We start from the raw sequence: 20,393 nt of genomic DNA, 5'->3' as shown, positions 1-20,393 counted from the left end.
TCCTCCTCCTCCTGGGGTCTGTGGCCGGGATGCGTCCTCCTCCTCCTCCTGGGCTCTGTGGCCGGGATGCGTCCTCCTCCTCCTCCTGGGCTCTGTGGCCGGGATGCGTCCTCCTCCTCCTCCTCCTCCTGGGCTCTGTGGCCGGGATGCGTCCTCCTCCTCCTCCTCCTCCTGGGCTCTGTGGCCGGGATGCGTCCTCCTCCTCCTCCTCCTGGGCTCTGTGGCCGGGATGCGTCCTCCTCCTCCTCCTCCTGGGCTCTGTGGCCGGGATGCGTCCTCCTCCTCCTCCTCCTCCTGGGCTCTGTGGCCGGGATGCGTCCTCCTCCTCCTCCTCCTCCTCCTGGGCTCTGTGGCCGGGATGCGCCCTCCTCCTCCTCCTCCTCCTGGGCTCTGTGGCCGGGATGCGTCCTCCTCCTCCTCCTGGGCTCTGTGGCCGGGATGCGTCCTCCTCCTCCTCCTGGGCTCTGGGGCCGGGATACGTCCTCCTCCTCCTCCTCCTCCTCCTCCTCCTCCTCCTCCTCCTCCTCCTGGGCTCTGGGGCCGGGATGCGTCTTCCTCCTCCTCCTGGGCTCTGTGGCCGGGATGCGTCCTCCTCCTGGGGTCTGTGGCCGGGATGCGTCCTCCTCCTCCTCCTGGGCTCTGTGGCCGGGATGCGTCCTCCTCCTCCTCCTGGGCTCTGTGGCCGGGATGCGTCCTCCTCCTCCTCCTCCTCCTCCTCCTGGGTTCTGTGGCCGGGATGCGTCCTCCTCCTCCTCCTGGGCTCTGTGGCCGGGATGCGTCCTCCTCCTCCTCCTCCTGGGCTCTGTGGCCGGGATGCGTCCTCCTCCTCCTCCTGGGCTCTGGGGCCGGGATACGTCCTCCTCCTCCTCCTCCTCCTCCTCCTCCTCCTCCTCCTCCTGGGCTCTGGGGCCGGGATGCGTCCTCCTCCTCCTCCTCCTGGGCTCTGTGGCCGGGATGCGTCCTCCTCCTCCTCCTGGGCTCTGTGGCCGGGAAGTGTCCTCCTCCTCCTCCTGCGGTCTGTGGCCGGGAAGCGTCCTCCTCCTCCTCCTGGGGTCTGTGGCCGGGATGCGTCCTCCTCCTCCTCCTCCTCCTCCTCCTCCTCCTGGGTCTGTGGCCGGGATGCGCCCTCCTCCTCCTCCTCCTCCTCCTGGGGTCTGTGGCCGGGATGCGTCCTCCTCCTCCTCCTGGGGTCTGTGGCCGGGATGCCTCCTCCTCCTCCTCCTCCTCCTCCTCCTCCTGGGGTCTGTGGCCGGGATGCCTCCTCCTCCTCCTCCTCCCCCTCCTCCTGGGGTCTGTGGCCGGGATGCCTCCTCCTCCTGGGGTCTGTGGCCGGGATGCCTCCTCCTCCTCCTCCTGGGGTCTTTGGCCGGGATGCGTCCTCCTCCTCCTCCTGCGGTCTGTGGCCGGGAAGCGTCCTCCTCCTCCTCCTGGGGTCTGTGGCCGGGATGCGTCCTCCTCCTCCTCCTCCTCCTCCTCCTCCTCCTGGGGTCTGTGGCCGGGATGCGCCCTCCTCCTCCTCCTCCTCCTCCTCCTCCTCCTCCTGGGGTCTGTGGCCGGGATGCGTCCTCCTCCTCCTCCTGGGGTCTGTGGCCGGGATGCCGCCTCCTCCTCCTCCTCCTCCTCCTCCTCCTCCCCCTCCTCCTGGGGTCTGTGGCCGGGATGCCTCCTCCTCCTCCTCCCCCTCCTCCTGGGGTCTGTGGCCGGGATGCCTCCTCCTCCTCCTGGGGTCTGTGGCCGGGATGCGTCCTCCTCCTCCTCCTGGGGTCTGTGGCCGGGATGCGTCCTCCTCCTCCTCCTGGGGTCTGTGGCCGGGATGCGTCCTCCTCCTCCTCCTGGGGTCTGTGGCCGGGAAGCGTCCTCCTCCTCCTCCTCCTCCTCCTGGGGTCTGTGGCCGGGAAGCGTCCTCCTCCTCCTCCTCCTCCTCCTCCTCCTCCTCCTCCTCCTCCTGGGGTCTGTGGCCGGGATGCGTCCTCCTCCTGCTCCTCCTGGGGTCTGTGGCCGGGATGCCTCCTGCTCCTCCTGGGGTCTGTGGCCGGGATGCATCCTCCTCCTCCTGGGGTCTGTGGCCGGGATGCATCCTCCTCCTCCTCCTGGGGTCTGTGGCCGGGATGCGTCCTCCTCCTCCTCCTCCTCCTCCTCCTCCTCCTGGGCTCTGTGGCCGGGATGCGTCCTCCTCCTCCTCCTGGGCTCTGTGGCCGGGATGCGTCCTTCTCCTCCTCCTCCTCCTCCTCCTCCTCCTCCTGGGGTCTGTGGCCGGGATGCGTCCTCCTCCTCCTCCTGGGGTCTGTGGCCGGGATGCGTCCTCCTCCTCCTCCTCCTTGGGTCTGTGGCCGGGATGCGTCCTCCTCCTCCTGGGGTCTGTGGCCGGGATGCGTCCTCCTCCTCCTGGGGTCTGTGGCCGGGATGCGTCCTCCTCCTCCTGGGGTCTGTGGCCGGGATGCGTCCTCCTCCTCCTGGGGTCTGTGGCCGGGATGCGTCCTCCTCCTCTTGGGGTCTGTGGCCGGGATGCGTCCTCCTCCTCTTGGGGTCTGTGGCCGGGATGCGTCCTCCTCCTCCTGGGGTCTGTGGCCGGGATGCGTCCTCCTCCTCCTGGGGTCTGTGGCCGGGATGCGTCCTCCTCCTCCTGGGGTCTGTGGCCGGGATGCGTCCTCCTCCTCCTGGGGTCTGTGGCCGGGATGCGTCCTCCTCCTCCTCCTGGGCTCTGTGGCCGGGATGCGTCCTCCTCCTCCTCCTGGGCTCTGTGGCCGGGATGCGTCCTCCTCCTCCTCCTGGGCTCTGTGGCCGGGAAGCGTCCTCCTCCTCCTCCTCCTCCTCCTCCTCCTCCTCCTCCTCCTGGGGTCTGTGGCCGGGATGCGTCCTCCTCCTGCTCCTCCTGGGTCTGTGGCCGGGATGCCTCCTGCTCCTCCTGGGGTCTGTGGCCGGGATGCGTCCTCCTCCTCCTCCTCCTCCTCCTCCTGGGCTCTGTGGCCGGGATGCGTCCTCCTCCTCCTCCTGGGCTCTGTGGCCGGGATGCGTCCTTCTCCTCCTCCTCCTCCTCCTCCTCCTGGGGTCTGTGGCCGGGATGCGTCCTCCTCCTCCTCCTGGGGTCTGTGGCCGGGATGCGTCCTCCTCCTCCTCCTCCTCCTCCTGGGGTCTGTGGCCGGGATGCGTCCTCCTCCTCCTCCTCCTTGGGTCTGTGGCCGGGATGCGTCCTCCTCCTCCTGGGGTCTGTGGCCGGGATACGTCCTCCTCCTCCTGGGGTCTGTGGCCGGGATGCGTCCTCCTCCTCCTGGGGTCTGTGGCCGGGATGCGTCCTCCTCCTCCTGGGGTCTGTGGCCGGGATGCGTCCTCCTCCTCCTGGGGTCTGTGGCCGGGATGCGTCCTCCTCCTCCTGGGGTCTGTGGCCGGGATGCGTCCTCCTCCTCTTGGGGTCTGTGGCCGGGATGCGTCCTCCTCCTCTTGGGGTCTGTGGCCGGGATGCGTCCTCCTCCTCCTGGGGTCTGTGGCCGGGATGCGTCCTCCTCCTCCTGGGGTCTGTGGCCGGGATGCGTCCTCCTCCTCCTGGGGTCTGTGGCCGGGATGCGTCCTCCTCCTCCTGGGGTCTGTGGCCGGGATGCGTCCTCCTCCTCCTGGGGTCTGTGGCCGGGATGCGTCCTCCTCCTCCTGGGGTCTGTGGCCGGGGATGCGTCCTCCTCCTCCTCCTGGGCTCTGTGGCCGGGATGCGTCCTCCTCCTCCTCCTGGGCTCTGTGGCCGGATGCGTCCTCCTCCTCCTCCTGGGCTCTGTGGCCGGGATGCGTCCTCCTCCTCCTCCTGGGCTCTGTGGCCGGGATGCGTCCTCCTCCTCCTCCTGGGCTCTGTGGCCGGGATGCGTCCTCCTCCTCCTCCTGGGCTCTGTGGCCGGGATGCGTCCTCCTCCTCCTGGGGTCTGTGGCCGGGATGCGTCCTCCTCCTCCTCCTGGGGTCTGTGGCCGGGATGCGTCCTCCTCCTCCTCCTGGGGTCTGTGGCCGGGATGCGTCCTCCTCCTCCTCCTGGGCTCTGTGGCCGGGATGCGTCCTCCTCCTCCTCCTGGGCTCTGTGGCCGGGATGCGTCCTCCTCCTCCTCCTCCTCCTCCTCCTGGGCTCTGTGGCCGGGATGCGTCCTCCTCCTCCTCCTCCTCCTGGGCTCTGTGGCCGGGATGCGTCCTCCTCCTCCTCCTCCTGGGCTCTGTGGCCGGGATGCGTCCTCCTCCTCCTCCTCCTCCTCCTGGGCTCTGTGGCCGGGATGCGTCCTCCTCCTCCTCCTCCTCCTGGGCTCTGTGGCCGGGATGCGTCCTCCTCCTCCTCCTCCTCCTCCTGGGCTCTGTGGCCGGGATGCGTCCTCCTCCTCCTCCTCCTCCTGGGCTCTGTGGCCGGGATGCGTCCTCCTCCTCCTCCTGGGCTCTGTGGCCGGGATGCGTCCTCCTCCTCCTCCTGGGCTCTGGGGCCGGGATACGTCCTCCTCCTCCTCCTCCTCCTCCTCCTCCTCCTCCTCCTCCTCCTGGGCTCTGGGGCCGGGATGCGTCTTCCTCCTCCTCCTGGGCTCTGTGGCCGGGATGCGTCCTCCTCCTGGGGTCTGTGGCCGGGATGCGTCCTCCTCCTCCTCCTGGGCTCTGTGGCCGGGATGCGTCCTCCTCCTCCTCCTGGGCTCTGTGGCCGGGATGCGTCCTCCTCCTCCTCCTCCTGGGTTCTGTGGCCGGGATGCGTCCTCCTCCTCCTCCTGGGCTCTGTGGCCGGGATGCGTCCTCCTCCTCCTCCTCCTCCTCCTGGGCTCTGTGGCCGGGATGCGTCCTCCTCCTCCTCCTGGGCTCTGGGGCCGGGATACGTCCTCCTCCTCCTCCTCCTCCTCCTCCTCCTCCTCCTCCTCCTGGGCTCTGGGGCCGGGATGCGTCCTCCTCCTCCTCCTCCTCCTCCTTTGGGTCCGTGGCCGGGATGCGTCCTCCTCCTCCTCCTCCTCCTCCTCCTCCTCCTCCTCCTCCTCCTTGGGTCTGTGGCCGGGATGCGTCCTCCTCCTCCTCCTCCTGGGCTCTGTGGCCGGGATGCGTCCTCCTCCTCCTCCTCCTCCTCCTCCTCCTCCTCCTCCTCCTCCTCCTCCTCCTCCTCCTCCTCCTGGGCTCTGTGGCCGGGATGCGTCCTCCTCCTCCTCCTGGGCTCTGTGGCCGGGATGCGTCCTTCTCCTCCTCCGGTCTGTGGCCGGGATGCGTCCTCCTCCTCCTCCTGGGGTCTGTGGCCGGGATGCGTCCTCCTCCTCCTTCTTGGGTCTGTGGCCGGGATGCGTCCTCCTCCTCCTCCTGGGGTCTGTGGCCGGGATGCGTCCTCCTCCTCATCCTTGGGTCTGTGGCCGGGATGCGTCCTCCTTCTCCTCCTCCTTGGGTCTGTGGCCGGGATGCGTCCTCCTCCTCCTCCTGGGCTCTGTGGCCGGATGCGTCCTCCTCCTCCTTCTGGGCTCTGTGGCCGGGATGCGTCCTTCTCCTCCTCCTCCTCCTCCTCCTCCTCCTCCTCCTCCTCCTGGGGTCTGTGGCCGGGATGCGTCCTCCTCCTCCTCCTGGGGTCTGTGGCCGGGATGCGTCCTCCTCCTCCTCCTGGGGTCTGTGGCCGGGATGCGTCCTCCTCCTCCTCCTGGGGTCTGTGGCCGGGATGCGTCCTCCTCCTCCTCGGGTCTGTGGCCGGGATGCGTCCTCCTCCTCCTCCTGGGGTCTGTGGCCGGGATGCGTCCTCCTCCTCCTCCTGGGGTCTGTGGCCGGGATGCTTCCTCCTCCTCCTCCTGAGGTCTGTGGCCGGGATGCGTCCTCCTCCTCCTCCTGGGGTCTGTGGCCGGGATGCGTCCTCCTCCTCCTCCTTGGGTCTGTGGCCGGGATGCGTCCTCCTTGGGTCTGTGGCCGGGATGCGTCCTCCTCCTCCTCCTGGGGTCTGTGGCCGGGATGCGTCCTCCTCCTCCTCCTGGGGTCTGTGGCCGGGATGCGTCCTCCTCCTCCTCCTGGGGTCTGTGGCCGGGATGCGTCCTCCTCCTCCTCCTCCTGGGGTTTGTGGCCGGGATGCGTCCTCCTCCTCTTCTTGGGGTCTGTGGCCGGGATGCGTCCTCCTCCTCCTCTTGGGGTCTGTGGCCGGGATGCGTCCTCCTCCTCTTGGGGTCTGTGGCCGGGATGCGTCCTCCTCCTCTTGGGGTCTGTGGCCGGGATGCGTCCTCCTCCTCCTGGGGTCTGTGGCCGGGATGCGTCCTCCTCCTCCTGGGGTCTGTGGCCGGGATGCGTCCTCCTCCTCCTGGGGTCTGTGGCCGGGATGCGTCCTCCTTCTCCTGGGGTCTGTGGCCGGGATGCGTCCTCCTCCTCCTGGGGTCTGTAGCCGGGATGCGTCCTCCTCCACCTGTGGTCTTTGGCCGGGATGCGTCCTCCTCCTCCTGGGGTCTGTGGCCGGGATGCGTCCTCCTCCTCCTCCTGGGGTCTGTGGCCGGGATGCGTCCTCCTCCTCCTCCTGGGGTCTGTGGCCGGGATGCGTCCTCCTCCTCCTCCTGGGGTCTGTGGCCGGGATGCGTCCTCCTCCTCCTCCTGGGGTCTGTGGCCGGGATGCGTCCTCCTCCTCCTCCTGGGGTCTGTGGCCGGGATGCGTCCTCCTCCTCCTCCTGGGGTCTGTGGCCGGGATGCGTCCTCCTCCTCCTCCTGGGGTCTGTGGCCGGGATGCGTCCTCCTCCTCCTCCTCCTGGGGTCTGTGGCCGGGATGCGTCCTCCTCCTCCTCCTCCTGGGGTCTGTGGCCGGGATGCATCCTCCTCCTCCTGGGGTCTGTGGCCGGGATGTGTCCTCCCCCTGACCTCCTGGGGTCTGTGGCCGGGATGCGTCCTCCCCCTGGGACCTGTGGCCGGGATATGTCCTCCTGACATCTGCAGGAAATGTATCACAAGTTCTGTCCTTACGGTAGATATATTAATCACCAACATAGAGTAATGGTCATGATGGAGATGATGGCCATGGTACAGATTACTTAATATAAGGAAGTTGGTGGTGTGGACATTGCTATTAAGGGTTTGGTGTAATGACTTCACTGATCTGTCCTTGACTGATTTGTTGGGATACCAGAATGATCGTCTTCAACATGGGGCAGTTAAGCTACAGTTAGTAATAACATGACAACCTGTGTTCTCTAATGTAGAGAACCCCTTTTTAATGCCTTTGTTGTAATTACAGACCTTATTGCAGAGTCATGCTGCACTGGATTGTCCTCCTGGCGTGTATTTCCCTTTTGTCTGCTGCTGACTACATGGATCAGTGTATGGACGGCAAACACCACAAGAAAGATCCGGGCCCTGAGGGCAACTTATATGGCAAGGTGAGGGGTGGAAAAGCATCGGGGAGATCCTTAGTTGATTAGAAGGATATTGAGGGTAGTCATGTGGGGGGTGATCATTGGGGTATTGAGGGTAGTCATGTGGGGGGTGATCAGTGGGGTAGTGAGGGGAGTCATGTGGGGGTAGTGAGGGTAGTCATATGTGTGTGTGTGTGTGTGTGTGTGTGTGTGTGTGTGTGTGTGTGTGTGGGGGGGGGGGGGTAACCAGTGGGGTAGTGAGGGTAGTCCTGTGGGGTAGTGAGGGTAGTCCTGTGGGGTAGTGAGGGTAGTCCTGTGGGATATTGAGGGGAGTCATGTGGGGGTAGTGAGGGTAGTCCTGTGGGGTAGTGAGGGTAGTCCTGTGGGGTAGTGAGGGTAGTCCTGTGGGATATTGAGGGGAGTCATGTGGGGGTAGTGAGGGTAGTCATGTGGGGGTATTGAGGGTAGTCATGTGGGGGTATTGAGGGTAGTCATGTGGGGTTATGAGGGTAGTCATGTGGGGGGGGGGTAGTGAGGGTGGTCATGTGGGGGGGGTAGTGAGGGTGGTCATGTGGGGGGGGGTAGTGAGGGTAGTCATGTGGGGGGGGTAGTGAGGGTAGTCATGTGGGGGGGGGTAGTGAGGGGAGTCATGTGGGGGTATTGAGGGGAGTCATGTGGGGGTATTGAGGTGAGTCGTGTGGGGGTATTGAGGGTAGTCATGTTGGGTATTGAGGGTAGTCATGTGGGGGGGGTAGTGAGGGTAGTCATGTGGGGGTATTGAGGGTAGTCATGTGGGGGTATTGAGGGTAGTCATGTGGGGGTATTGAGGGTAGTCATGTGGGGGGGGTAGTGAGGGTAGTCATGTGGGGGGGGTAGTGAGGGTAGTCATGTGGGGGGGGTAGTGAGGGTAGTCATGTGGGGGGGGGGGTAGTGAGGGTAGTCATGTGGGGGGGTAGTGAGGGTAGTCATGTGGGGGGGGGGTAGTGAGGGTAGTCATGTGGGGGGGTAGTGAGGGTAGTCATATGGGGGGGGTAGTGAGGGTAGTCATGTGGGGGGGGTAGTGAGGGTAGTCATGTTGGGTAGTGAGGGTAGTCATGTGGGGGGGTAGTGAGGGTAGTCATGTGGGGGGGTAGTGAGGGTAGTCATGTTGGGTAGTGAGGGTAGTCATGTGGGGGGGTAGTGAGGGTAGTCATGTGGGGGGGTAGTGAGGGTAGTCATGTTGGGTAGTGAGGGTAGTCATGTGGGGGGGTAGTGAGGGTAGTCTTGTGAAGGTTGTTGTTACTTCTGAGTGAGATCAGCAATTACTAACCACCATTCTGCCCCTGCAGTGCTCCCCCTGGCAGAGTAAGTCGTGCTGCACAGTGAATGTCAGTGAGGCCGCCCACATGGACCAATCCTATCTGTACAACTTCGACTGGAACCATTGTGGGGTGATGAGCGATGAGTGTAAGACGCACTTCATCCATGACACCTGCTTCTATGAGTGCTCCCCCAACCTGGGGCCCTGGATCCAGTGGGTAAGGAAGGGGGAGGGGAATCCTATGGACAGTGGAGACCCATAGTGTAACATATAATACAGAGTACAGCTGTTTTGGGTATGCGGTGTTATAGCACAGTGTATAGAGTGTAAGGTGATCTACAGCAGTTAGGACAATGTAATATAAAACACATCATACACAGTGTAGTGGTCCGGATAAGGTTGCCACCTGTCCGGGATTCACCCGGACAGTCAGAGTCAGGAATTATGTGTCCGGGTTTCAGTCTGCCTGGACACATTATTCAGATTGGGCTGCAGCTCCCCAAGTAGCTGAGATAGTCGTGGAAAAATCTGTTGCCGTCCGGGAGCTGCGGGCCGCTGTCTGGGAGCAGGCTTGGCATGTTTGCCGCAGCGCGCTGCATTACCACTCTCTTTGGGGCACCCAAAGGTGCCCCAGGTCTGTTATAATCCTATAGTGTATACTATGAAAAAAAAAAGTGCCCTGTGCCGCTAAAGTGTCCGGGTTTGGCCTGAAGAAAAGGTGGCAACCCTAGGTCCAGATTATGTAACAGCATGGTGTAACAGAAATCCACCCTCCTAGTACTCCTCCGCGCCCCCCCTCTCCAAATCACCCCTTCTTGCACAACCCCCCCAATCCCCACTGCACCCAGAGCAGCCGCCTCTCCTGCCACCCCTTGTCCCGGCCTTTGGCCTAATGCCACTATATAGTCTGAACCCTCCAGCATCTACCATACGATGAAATGTTAGTATTGGAGTAACCCTTTAAGTCTCCATTGCAGGTGGATCAAAGCTGGAGGAAGGAGCGGATTGTGGACGTCCCCCTGTGTATCGAGGACTGTGAGACCTGGTACAAGGACTGCAGTGGAGAATACACCTGTATGGAGAATTGGCACAAAGGCTGGGACTGGAGCACCGGTGAGTGGCGCCATCTACTGTCCGACCCGAACCGGCCCGTGCCACTGCAGGGGGTCTATGCCATAAAACTGTGTGTATGGGCGTGGCTCCTAATTTCAATCATTATCTGGAATCCATCCTTACCAAATCAATACATTAGATTTACTAGAACCATATGATGTGAAGACCCGCCCAGACAAACTATATGACATGGGGACTGGGAGCGCACTTGCAGTCACTGGAGACACTAGACACAGGGACTGGGGATGCAATTGGAGACACTGGGTGCACTGGAGTCGCTAAGATGACATAGGGACTGGGGGTGCACTGGAGTCATTAGATGACATGGAGAATGGGACCGCACCTGGAGTCATTGGGCACACTGGAGTCCTTAGATGATATGGGGACTGGGACCACACCTGGAGTCACTGGGCACACTGGAGTCCTTAGATGATATGGGGACTGGGACCACGCCTGGAGTCACTGGGCACACTGGAGTCCTTAGATGATATGGGGACTGGGACCACGCCTGGAGTCATTGGGCACACTGGAGTCCTTAGATGATATGGGGACTGGGACCACGCCTGGAGTCATTGGGCACACTGGAGTCCTTAGATGATATGGGGACTGGGACCGCACCTGGAGTCACTGGGCACACTGGAGTCCTTAGATGATATGGGGACTGGGACCACACCTGGAGTCACTGGGCACACTGGAGTCCTTAGATGATATGGGGACTGGGACCACGCCTGGAGTCATTGGGCACACTGGAGTCCTTAGATGATATGGGGACTGGGACCACACCTGGAGTCACTGGGCACACTGGAGTCCTTAGATGATATGGGGACTGGGACCACACCTGGAGTCACTGGGCACACTGGAGTCCTTAGATGATATGGGGACTGGGACCACACCTGGAGTCACTGGGCACACTGGAGTCCTTAGATGATATGGGGACTGGGACCACGCCTGCAGTCATTGGGCACACTGGAGTCTTTAGATTATATGGGGACTGGGAGTGCACTCGGAGTCACTAGATGACACTGGGATTAGGGGGTGCACTTAGAATCACTGGGCACACTGGAGTCCTTAGATGACATGGAGACGAGGAGTGCACTTAAAGTCACTAGGCACACTGGAGTCACTAGATGACATGGGAACTGGGGGCGCACTTGGAGTCACTGGATGACACATGGACCGCAAGGGCACTTGAAAATCACTGGCCACACTGGAGGAGTCCTTAGATGACACGGAGACTGGGACAAGGAGGGCACTTGCAATCGCTGGGCACATGGGAGTCCTTAGATGAGATGCGGACTAGGAGTGCAATTAGAGACACTGGGCACACCTAGATGACACAGGGATTGGGGGTGCACTTGGAGTCACTAGATAATACAAGGATGGAGAAGGCACTTGGAAGCACTGGAGCCCTTAGATGGGTACATAGGAGGAGTTCTTGGATGACATGGGACAAGGAGGGCACTTGAAGTCACTTTTTGCACTTTAGACACTAGAGGCTACGGGAACTGGGGGCCAGTTTTGGAATCACGAAATGACACATGGACAGCGAGGGCACTTGAAAATCACTCGACACACTGGAGGAGTCCTTAGATGACATGGGGACTGGGACAAGGAGGGCACTTGAAGTTACTAGGCACACTGGAGACACAGGGGCACATGGGAGTCCTTAGATGACAACGGGGCCCGGGGCCGCACTGGACACATGGACAGCGAGGGCACTTGGAATTATTGGGCGCACTGGAGTCCTTTAGATGACATAGGGACTGGGATAGGAAGCGAACAAGGAGTCACTAGGCACACTGGAGACAACAGATGACACGTTGACAGGAAGGGCACTTGATATAACTGGGCATATGGGATTTCTTTAGATGAATTGAGGACTGGGACAGGGAGGGCACTTGAAGTCCCTCTTTGCACTGGAGACACTAGAACAGCCATTCTCAACCAGGGTTCCTTGGAACCCGGGGTTCCTCCAGAGGTTGTTAGGGGTTCCTTGAGCTGTTGCTGATGAACCACCTTTTTGATGATGCCTACAGAGTTCAAGGTTCAGCATCATTTAGCAAAGCCAGCAGCATGACACAAAATATCTTTTTAGCTGTCTTTAAGGGTGGCATTCTGAGCACCACTTTAAGGGGAACATTCTTCCTATAGACCACCAGTATAAGGGGCATTGTTCCTATTGACCCCTGATGAATTGGTTTTAGTAAGGGTTCCTTAGAGACCTGAAAAATAATTTTTTGGGGTTCCTCTAGGGTTAAAAGGTTGAAAAAGCCTGCACTAGAACACTAGAAGATACGGGAACTGGGGGGGGGGGGGGGTCAGCTTGGAATCACTAAATGACACGTGGACAGCGAGGGCACTTGGAATCACTGAGCACTCTGGAGAAGTCCTTGGATGACACTGGGACTGGGGCAAGGAGGGCACTTGTAGTCACTGGGCACGCTGGAGATAATAGATGACACAGGGACTGGGGCATACAGGAGTCCTTAGATGAGATGGGGACTGGGACCACACTGGAGTCACTGGGGGGCCAGATGACACATGGACAGCGAAGGCTTTTGGAATCAAGAGGTGCACTGGAGACACAAGGGTACCCAGGGTCTGGAGGCATACAGCAAGGACACAAGAGGCACATGGGGGGGGGGGGGGGGATAATACAGGTAGGTACTGCAGCAGGAGAGCCCGGCTGAAGGGTACCCATTGTTTGAAGGTGGAGCCACACAGCTCTTCACAAATTAAAGTGGCGCCAATCAGTGGATCCCCAGAAGTGCCCATGGCCACGGACCTGGGACAGGACCTGACACTAGATCCCAGGAGAGGCCAGTGTCACAGCAGGCAGTAAGATATTATAAAGTTGTATTATTTTCCAATATGACCCGTGAGGTTATGTCATGTGACCATTCTTTGCATGCCTAGCACTGGGCAGAGCCCCCCTTTTAATTCTCCTCCTCCTCCTTTCCCGAGCAGGGATGAACAGGTGTCCGGCCGGGAAGGGGTGCCGCAAGTTCACCGACGTCTTTCCCTCCGCCAAGGATTTCTGCGAGAAAGTCTGGAGCAACTCCTACAAGTACACCACGCACAAGCGCAACAGCGGGCTCTGCATGCAGCTCTGGTTCGAGAACGGTACCGCTAACCCCAACGTGGCCGTCGCCAAATACTACGCCGACCTCCTGAACTCCGCTGAAACCCCTCGTCCGTGGCTGCTGGCGCTCCTGGCGCCTCTTTGCGTCTTCTGGGCCTGGTAACGCCGGTCTGGATCTGAGCTTTTTATTTTGCGGGACACGGGAAATGTATATACATGGAGCTGGCTGCATCAACCAATGGCAAATATACCGGAGTTTATGTTGTAATGTTATAGCAGAGGACTAGGAACGCACACCTGTGCACCTTCCTGGTTTTCAGATGCCACTGTCAGACTGACAAATTGGTTTGAATTATAGTTAAATGAACTGACGTGTACTTTGCTGCTAAATTTTGTTCTGAACATCTGAGCTTCATTTACCTCTGAAAATGGTGAGCACAGGCTGGGTGAACCCATACCCACCAATTAGAGGCGGAGTCAATGTCCTCGCCTGTCGCTTGTCTTTTTTCAATAGGCCCAAACCCAATCCTGATTCTACATTCTCCTCCGAGTCTCAAAAAAAAAAAATACACCAGAATGTTAAAAACGTCGGAAACCATTACAGACCTGCTGGTGGGAGGAGCTGGGAACCTCGCTGCTTGAGACTCCAATGCGAGGCCAGTGCCTGAATTCACCCTCCACCGGTCTACACCCTACGTGGGACTGGGACCAAATTTTTGTATTGACTGGAACCCCACATGGTTTGATGCCCACCACTGGGGGGCGCTCCTACTGTCTTTTGACTCTGATGGGAAGATCCCCCCCCCAACTCTATAACCTACCTTAGAATGAAGGGCTGAAGTTTCCTATCCCTGGACTGTATTTTCTATGTGTTCCTATTGGCAGGCCTCCAGGGGCCAGTAACGGGTGCATTACCAGCTGTGTTGTCATTGACCCCCCCAGTGGGACGCTTCATTAGAATTTATAGGTGGTGTACTCAGCTGTGTAGAGTCATTGCCCCCACCTAGTGGGCACTCCATTGGAATACATAGATCGTGCACTCCAGCTGTGGTGTAATTTGCCCCTAGTGTAAGCTCCATGGAATATATGGGTAGTGCACACCAACTATGTGCTGTCATTGTCCCCTAGTGGATGCTCCATTGGAATATATAGGTAGAGCACTCCAGCTGTGTGGCATCATTGCCCCCTAGTGGATGCTCCATTGGAATATATAGGTAGTGCACTCCAGCTGTGTGGCATCATTGTCCCCTAGTGGATGCTCCATTGGAATATATAGGTAGAGCACTCCAGCTGTGTGGCATCATTGCCCCCTAGTGGATGCTCCATTGGAATATATAGGTAGTGCACTCCAGCTGTGTGGCATCATTGCCCCCTAGTGGATGCTCCATTGGAATATATAGGTAGAGCACTCCAGCTGTGTGGCATCATTGCCCCCTAGTGGATGCTCCATTGGAATATATAGGTAGAGCACTCCAGCTGTGTGGCATCATTGCCCCCTAGTGGACATTCCATTGGAATATATAGGTAGTGCACTCCAGCTGTGTGACATCATTGCCCCCCTAGTGGACATTCCATTGGAATATATAGGTAGAGCACTCCAGCTGTGTGCTGTCATTGCTACCCCTAGTGTATGCCCCATAGGAATTTATAGGTGGTGCATGCCAGCTGTGTGGTGTCATCGCTCCCCCTAATGAACGTTCCATAGGAATATATGGAATATATGGAATGTGTGGTGTCGCTGTATAATTGTGAATGGTTTATAGGAATATATATAGAAGGTGCACTCCATTGAAGAGGAGGCTGGACAGCTTAGCCTAGCAGAGCATAAAAAGACAATTGGAGCTCCATTATAAAATGTGGTTTTGGGTGGAGACGGCCTTGTAATAATTGAGTAGTGAAATCCAACTGAACGTGGTGCCGGGTCCTGGTTGATTTCTTTCCTCCCCTGCCTCATCTAACCCTAATCTTATAGTATTATTGTAAGGGAACTTTGCATCTGCTGCAACGTTTCCAGGAAAAAATGATGTCAATGTTTTCTAAGAGAACTCCGAATAAAACACAACCGGGAAATAAATCCTTAACATGGAAATGGTTTTATCCGCCTCTGACTTTTTTCTTTTCTCTATCATCAAACTGGAGGAAACCAAAAGGTTATGAATTATATACTGGGGGGACATTAGAGTGTAAGCTCCTCTTGTACAGAGACTGATATGACTGGCTCAGTGATCTCTGTACAGCACTATATTTATTGCAATACCATAGTGTGAATGATTATCTAACGTTAACTTTATCTACTCCCTATATGTGGTTAGGGCCACATTTCTGATCAGATGTTCTAGAAAATGTGCAGAATTCCTAAAGATACAGAAGGGTGCACCTGGGGATTGCTTTTATGTGTCGTGCCAATGCTGCCATCTATTGGTGAGTAAAGGTTAGTGCAGGCAAAAACAAATTTGTTGATTTAGGGGTTCCCACCATCCCTGCACTAAGGTCCCAAGTCTGTACACCTGATGTGCCCATTATGAGGGGTTCCCACCATCCCTGTGCTGAGTTCCCAGGTCTGTACACCTGCTGTGCCCATTATGAGGGGTTCCCACCATCCCTGTGCTGAGTTCCCATGTCTGTGCACTTCCTGGGTTTGACCTGCTGTGCCCTGTAGGCAGTGGCATATTTGTGGCCTGGGGCAGATTTTTTTTTTTTTTTTCTCTACCGTATGCACCAAAATAAATGATGTAAATAGCACAGAAAATGAACAAAAAGGAAAGAAAGCATAGAATAGAGATTTGATATATCTGAAATGTATTTATAAATTGATGCTGGTTGGTTAACAGCATGGGCAAGAAACAGGGAGTGTGACAATAAAGAGGCACTTGGTGGTCAGCGGCGCTAAGGACCCCCTCCCACACAAAGCAATGGTGGTGATGGGAACCCCCCCTCCCCCCATGAAGTATTGGTGGTCAGTGGTGATGAGCATTACCAAAGCATTGGCTGTGTAGGCACCACTGGGCCGGGCACACTGCAGCTGATTTTACCTGGAGCAGGCTGCAACCACTCCTCCACCCTAGTTACAATACTAGCACTGGGTGTCTGAGCAGCCAATTACCAGCTTGGGGTTATGTGGGTTATAGGCCACCTTCAGGTGATGGACGCTGGTATACCCAATACAGGAAGTTCACTCCCTATATAACCCCTCCTCCCTCAAGGAGTACCTCAGTTTTTTCGCCAGTGTCTAAGTCACGAGTGAAGATGTGCTCTGAAGAGCTCCACTGGATGGATCCCTGCTGGATTTAAACAGCCTCCATAGACCGGATTCATCCAAAGTGCCACTGAGGCCAAAGTGGATGGTACCTGGGCCTCGTATATGAAGAATTAGGTTTTGCCTTTGCAGGGCTGGACCCTGGGACCCAGGACTTTTTGGTCATGTCTACATTACCTAAAGTTTTTTTCCTGGTGGGGTGCTAATACAGGTCCAAGGGAGTGGAACCCCTATAAAGGGACCCGGTCCTTGAAGGTTTGCTAACACAGCCCTCCGTGATGGGTGAAGTTTGGATCTGTCTGTTACAGCAGTATCCTGCAGTGAAGATAAGGTAAGGGAAGAAGCCTAGGAACTGTAAAAAGTCCACCTACGGTTCTTTTCTTCCATGAGTAAAATCATGGGCATAGCATAAGGGGTTGCAGGGGTCACAATCGCAACCCAGTCCCTAGCTCCAGGGGGCCCCAGCAGCCTCCCTGTCATATTATCATATCCTCCACAAAACCCAGCTTCGATCTGCCCTAGGGCCCCATAGTCACGCTCCAGTACTGGGCTTCTACTTTGCCTTCCACAGTTCACACCCCTCTGTTCCCATTGGCTGGGTAGAAGCTATGAGCCATTTCCTGAATTGAGAGGAGCACAAGGTGAGAACAGCCCAGGATTGGGAAGTGTCTGTGCTGTGTGCTGGCAACATGGAATGGTAACCAAGCTCACCGAGGCAAGAGGAGGAGAGTGCCGTCCTATAGCCACAAAGGGACCAATGTCACTGGTGAGGTATGGCACTGCTCAGTATCTCCTAGTCACCAGCTGGGATTCTCTGTACCCCCCACCCGGGGATGTTTACTTACCCCACTTCCCTGACAACTGGGGAAAAGCCACAACCCTCCGGGAGGTGACCTTCCCCCAACACCTGCCAACACTGACAGAGAAACCTTCAGAAATTACTAAAACAAATCCCTCAACACCTCCTCAGGGGGCCCCTGAAGGGCTGCAGACTCCAGATTTTGTGTCACAAAGCTTTGTCCTCCCAGATCTAAGTTGCGCCCCGCCCCCCCAAAAAAGCCCCCTGACCACTCCCTCCACCCTGCATGCTATGCCCAGCTGCTGAGCTCCTTTCCCATTACAGCACTCTATACTGTTCCTCCTCCGCAGGGCAGAAATCACATTCCTTTACAACATAGCCAGTCAGCCATGATCTTCACAGGGTGTACCTGCATACTGCAACTACAGTGCCATTCTCAGGGAGGCGGACTTTTTAGGCTAAGAAACAATGGAGAAGATATAGCAGTATAAAAATATATACATTTATTGAAAATTACAAATATATAAAAAAAAATATTAAGAATGACAGTTATAATGTGTGCAGTGGATTGCTGTCTCTCAGGGGCACGTTGTGTTATCTGTATCCCTAATATACAGTGATGGGCTTTTGGGCTGTATTTAGCCATCAGCAATGCTGAGATTAAACCCAGGATTCAATGTGGTACATCCGTTGATAGCCCTCTTCCCTTTGATGGCCGCTCCTATAATCAGGAATACTGTTTACATGCACCTGCTCATACATTCAGCTATACCCAATATACTTTCTAACTTTTGATTGAACTCTCTTACCCTACCGTGACTTACATGATTCTGCATAACAAGATAGAGAGACATACTCTTCTCTCTGTCTCGTCTGTGAACCTTGGCCGTGTCCTGAGGAAGCCTAACGGCGAAATGCGTAGACATACAAGGGCTCACTGCACAATAATCGTAGATGCATATATGTTATATGCTATATCTTCTCCTCCATTGTTTCTTAGCCTAAAAAGTCCACCTCCCTGGTAATACTCAGTATTATCCTATTTTGTATCCCCAATGATTTATGGACGTGGCTTATTTTTGATGCACTCTCTTTTTTGTCTACACTGCCATTCCAACCAGAGAATTTCACAGGTCAGAAGGGCAACATAAAAGCCAAATAAACCCTGTGAAGACTGACAGACTGTGTGTAAAGGAATGTGATTTCAGCCTTGTGTAGTGTGGGGGGGAGGAGCTCTGCCAAGTGACCTGCCAGGTGTCCCTGTCCTCTGATTCTCCAGCAGTGATCCCCGTCCTCTGATTCTCCAGCGGTGATCCCCGTCCTCTGATTCTCCAGCTGTGATTCCCGTCCTCTGATTCTCCAGCGGTGATCCCCGTCCTCTGATTCTCCAGCGGTGATCTCCGTCCTCTGATTCTCCAGCTGTGATCCCCGTCCTCTGATTCTCCAGCGGTGATTCCCGTCCTCTGATTCTCCAGCGGTGATCCCCGTCCTCTAATTCTCCAGCGGTGATTCCCATCCTCTGATTCTCCAGCGGTGATCCCTGTCCTCTGATTCTCCAGCTGTGATCCCCGTCCTCTGATTCTCCAGCGGTGATTCCCGTCCTCTGATTCTCCAGCGGTGATCCCCGTCCTCTGATTCTCCAGCGGTGATCCCCGTCCTCTGATTCTCCAGCGGTGATCCCTGTCCTCTGATTCTCCAGCTGTGATCCCTGTCCTCTGATTCTCCAGGGGTGATCCCCGTCCTCTGATTCTCCAGCGGTGATTCCCGTCCTCTGATTCTCCAGCGGTGATCCCTGTCCTCTGATTCTCCAGCGGTGATTCCCGTCCTCTGATTCTCCAGCGGTGATCCCTGTCCTCTGATTCTCCAGCGGTGATCCCCGTCCTCTGATTCTCCAGCGGTGATTCCTGTCCTCTGATTCTCCAGCGGTGATCCCCGTCCTCTGATTCTCTAGCGATAATCCCTGTCCTATGATTCTCCAGCGTTGATCCCTGTCCTCTGATTCTCCAGCGGTGATCCCCGTCCTCTGATTCTCCAGGGGTGATCCCCGTCCTCTGATTCTCCAGGGGTGATCCCGTCCTCTGATTCTCCAGCTGTGATCCCTGTCCTCTGATTCTCCAGCTGTGATCCCTGTCCTCTGATTCTCTAACGGTGATCCCCGTCCTCTGATTCTCCAGCTGTGATCCCCGTCCTCTGATTCTCCAGCTGTGATCCCCGTCCTCTGATTCTCCAGCTGTGATCCCTGTCCTCTGATTCTCTAACGGTGATCCCCGTCCTCTGATTCTCCAGGGGTGATCCCCGTCCTCTGATTCTCCAGCGGTGATCCCCGTCCTCTGATTCTCAAGCTGTGATCCCCGTCCTCTGATTCTCAAGCTGTGATCCCCGTCCTCTGATTCTCCAGCTGTGATCCCCGTCCTCTGATTCTCCAGCTGTGATCCCTGTCCTCTGATTCTCCAGCTGTGATCCCCGTCCTCTGATTCTCCAGCGGTGATCCCCGTCCTCTGATTCTCCAGCTGTGATCCCCGTCCTCTGATTCTCCAGCTGTGATCCCCGTCCTCTGATTCTCCAGCTGTGATCCCCGTCCTCTGATTCTCCAGCTGTGATCCCCGTCCTCTGATTCTCTAACGGTGATCCCCGTCCTCTGATTCTCCAGCTGTGATCCCCGTCCTCTGATTCTCCAGCTGTGATCCCCGTCCTCTGATTCTCCAGCTGTGATCCCCGTCCTCTGATTCTCCAGCTGTGATCCCCGTCCTCTGATTCTCCAGCTGTGATCCCCGTCCTCTGATTCTCCAGCTGTGATCCCCGTCCTCTGATTCTCCAGCGGTGATCCCCATCCTCTGATTCTCCAGGGGTGATCCCCGTCCTCTGATTCTCCAGCGGTGATCCCCGTCCTCTGATTCTCCAGCTGTGATCCCCGTCCTCTGATTCTCCAGCTGTGATCCCCGTCCTCTGATTCTCTAACGGTGATCCCCGTCCTCTGATTCTCTAACGGTGATCCCCGTCCTCTGATTCTCCAGCTGTGATCCCCGTCCTCTGATTCTCCAGCTGTGATCCCCGTCCTCTGATTCTCCAGCGGTGATCCCCATCCTCTGATTCTCCAGGGGTGATCCCCGTCCTTTGATTCTCCAGCTGTGATCCCCGTCCTTTGATTCTCCAGCTGTGATCCCCGTCCTCTGATTCTCCAGGGGTGATCCCCGTCCTCTGATTCTCCAGGGGTGATCCCCGTCCTCTGATTCTCCAGCGGTGATCCCCGTCCTCTGATTCTCCAGCGGTGATCCCCGTCCTCTGATTCTCCAGGGGTGATCCCCGTCCTCTGATTCTCCAGCGGTGATCCCCGTCCTCTGATTCTCCAGCGGTGATCCCCGTCCTCTGATTCTCCAGGGGTGATCCCCGTCCTCTGATTCTCCAGGGGTGATCCCCGTCCTCTGATTCTCCAGCGGTGATCCCCGTCCTCTGATTCTCCAGGGGTTATCCCTGTCCTCTGATTCTCCAGTGGTGATCCCCGTCCTCTGATTCTCCAGTGGTGATCCCCGTCCTCTGATTCTCCAGGGGT

General features: G+C 57.5%; 1 protein-coding gene across 1 annotated transcript in view; it reads left to right on the top strand.

Annotated features, from left to right (window-relative positions):
- The window catches only part of LOC141126676 (folate receptor alpha-like), a 48,895-nt gene extending 34,018 nt beyond the window's left edge, over positions 1-14,877 (top strand). The window contains exons 2-5 of the mRNA XM_073612641.1: positions 7,176-7,317; positions 8,622-8,810; positions 9,571-9,706; positions 12,674-14,877. Of these exons, the coding sequence (XP_073468742.1) occupies positions 7,192-7,317; positions 8,622-8,810; positions 9,571-9,706; positions 12,674-12,951 (729 nt within the window). The 5' untranslated portion in view covers positions 7,176-7,191 and the 3' untranslated portion in view covers positions 12,952-14,877. The remainder of the gene's footprint in view (positions 1-7,175; positions 7,318-8,621; positions 8,811-9,570; positions 9,707-12,673) is intronic.
- Positions 14,878-20,393: the final 5,516 nt, after the last annotated feature.

This window comes from Aquarana catesbeiana, linkage group LG02 (assembly GCF_042186555.1).
Source record: "Aquarana catesbeiana isolate 2022-GZ linkage group LG02, ASM4218655v1, whole genome shotgun sequence".
NCBI classification, from domain to species: domain Eukaryota; kingdom Metazoa; phylum Chordata; class Amphibia; order Anura; family Ranidae; genus Aquarana; species Aquarana catesbeiana.
Note: the sequence above shows the minus strand (reverse complement) of the source record. Positions and strands in the feature narration are given on the sequence as shown.